Below are 1,040 nucleotides of genomic sequence, written 5' to 3' on the forward strand. Positions count from 1 at the left end.
AACACAGCAAACCCCAAAACAAAGTGGTGGATCCAGACGTTTAAATTATATTTAAAAAAATCCAGATACCTTTCAGGCTCCTTTCTGTGTCCGGATGGAGGAAAAATGGAGAGCTTGCAGAAAAAAACATCCAGATATATTGAGAGCTTCTCTGGCTCACTTAGAGCGAAGCGGCTGCTGGGCTCAGCTTAACGACGCGCTGAGTCAGAGCAGAGATGAGGAGATTCAACAAGCTTCACTTTAACGGCCGCAGGGTTAATAATAAAATCAATGAAGCACGAGGCGTGTTTATCAAAAAGGCAGAAATTGTTTCTGCTGATTACTTAAAATCCATGTGAAGTGAGCAGAGTGTGTGTGTGTGTGTGTGTGTGTGTGTGGGTGTGTGTGTGTGTGTGTGTGTGTGTGTGCGTGCTTGAGTGAGGAAAGTCTCTCAAAATCCCCGATTGGTTCCAGAGGACTCGCCGGTGAAGATAAATCAGCAGTTTGGAGGGGAAAAACGAGGCCTTGCGTAAAGGTTTCCACAATCCTGAGTGAGAACTCGCTTTCCGCACGCATCCACTCCAAAACCAAGAGGGACGCCGCGGCTGGTTTAGGAACTCAGGAAGAAGAGCCTATCTGGGGGAAAAAAACGCTGCGCCGCCGCCACCATTCGACTCACCACAAAAACGAGTTTGCCCACGTTGGTCCAGGGGAAGTCGTACAAAAGCTGCCTGACAGAGCCGACATTCTGCAACACAGAGAAGGGGGAACAAGGGTTAAAGCCGACAAAGAAACAAGGACAACACTGCTGCAACCTGAGAAACGTCCTACTTCTACAGAGATGTGCTGCCTCGCTTTGAATCGTTGCAGACGCCAACTTTACTGTTCTCTACTGAAAACAGAGAACGGCATCCTTGTGCTTTGATTGAGCACAAGGAATCACATTAAATTCATCCAAGTTCATTTATGAAGTTGATTAATCTGTAAAGAAGTAAAACAAACATAAATAAAGTGAGTTTGACAAACTTTATTCAGATATTTGTGGCCACTATTAAAATATA

General features: G+C 45.2%; 1 protein-coding gene across 2 annotated transcripts in view; it reads right to left on the minus strand.

The window, feature by feature from the left end:
• Positions 1-1,040, minus strand: part of frmd6 (FERM domain containing 6) — a 41,110-nt gene that overhangs the window by 7,443 nt on the left and 32,627 nt on the right. For both annotated transcript variants that reach the window (XM_015031690.1, XM_015031691.1), the window contains exon 9: positions 659-727. In XM_015031690.1, the coding sequence (XP_014887176.1) occupies positions 659-727 (69 nt within the window). The remainder of the gene's footprint in view (positions 1-658; positions 728-1,040) is intronic.

The sequence above is a fragment of the Poecilia latipinna genome, unplaced genomic scaffold (genome assembly GCF_001443285.1).
Source record: "Poecilia latipinna isolate Pla-1442-1.1 unplaced genomic scaffold, P_latipinna-1.0 Scaffold215, whole genome shotgun sequence".
NCBI lineage: Eukaryota > Metazoa > Chordata > Actinopteri > Cyprinodontiformes > Poeciliidae > Poecilia > Poecilia latipinna.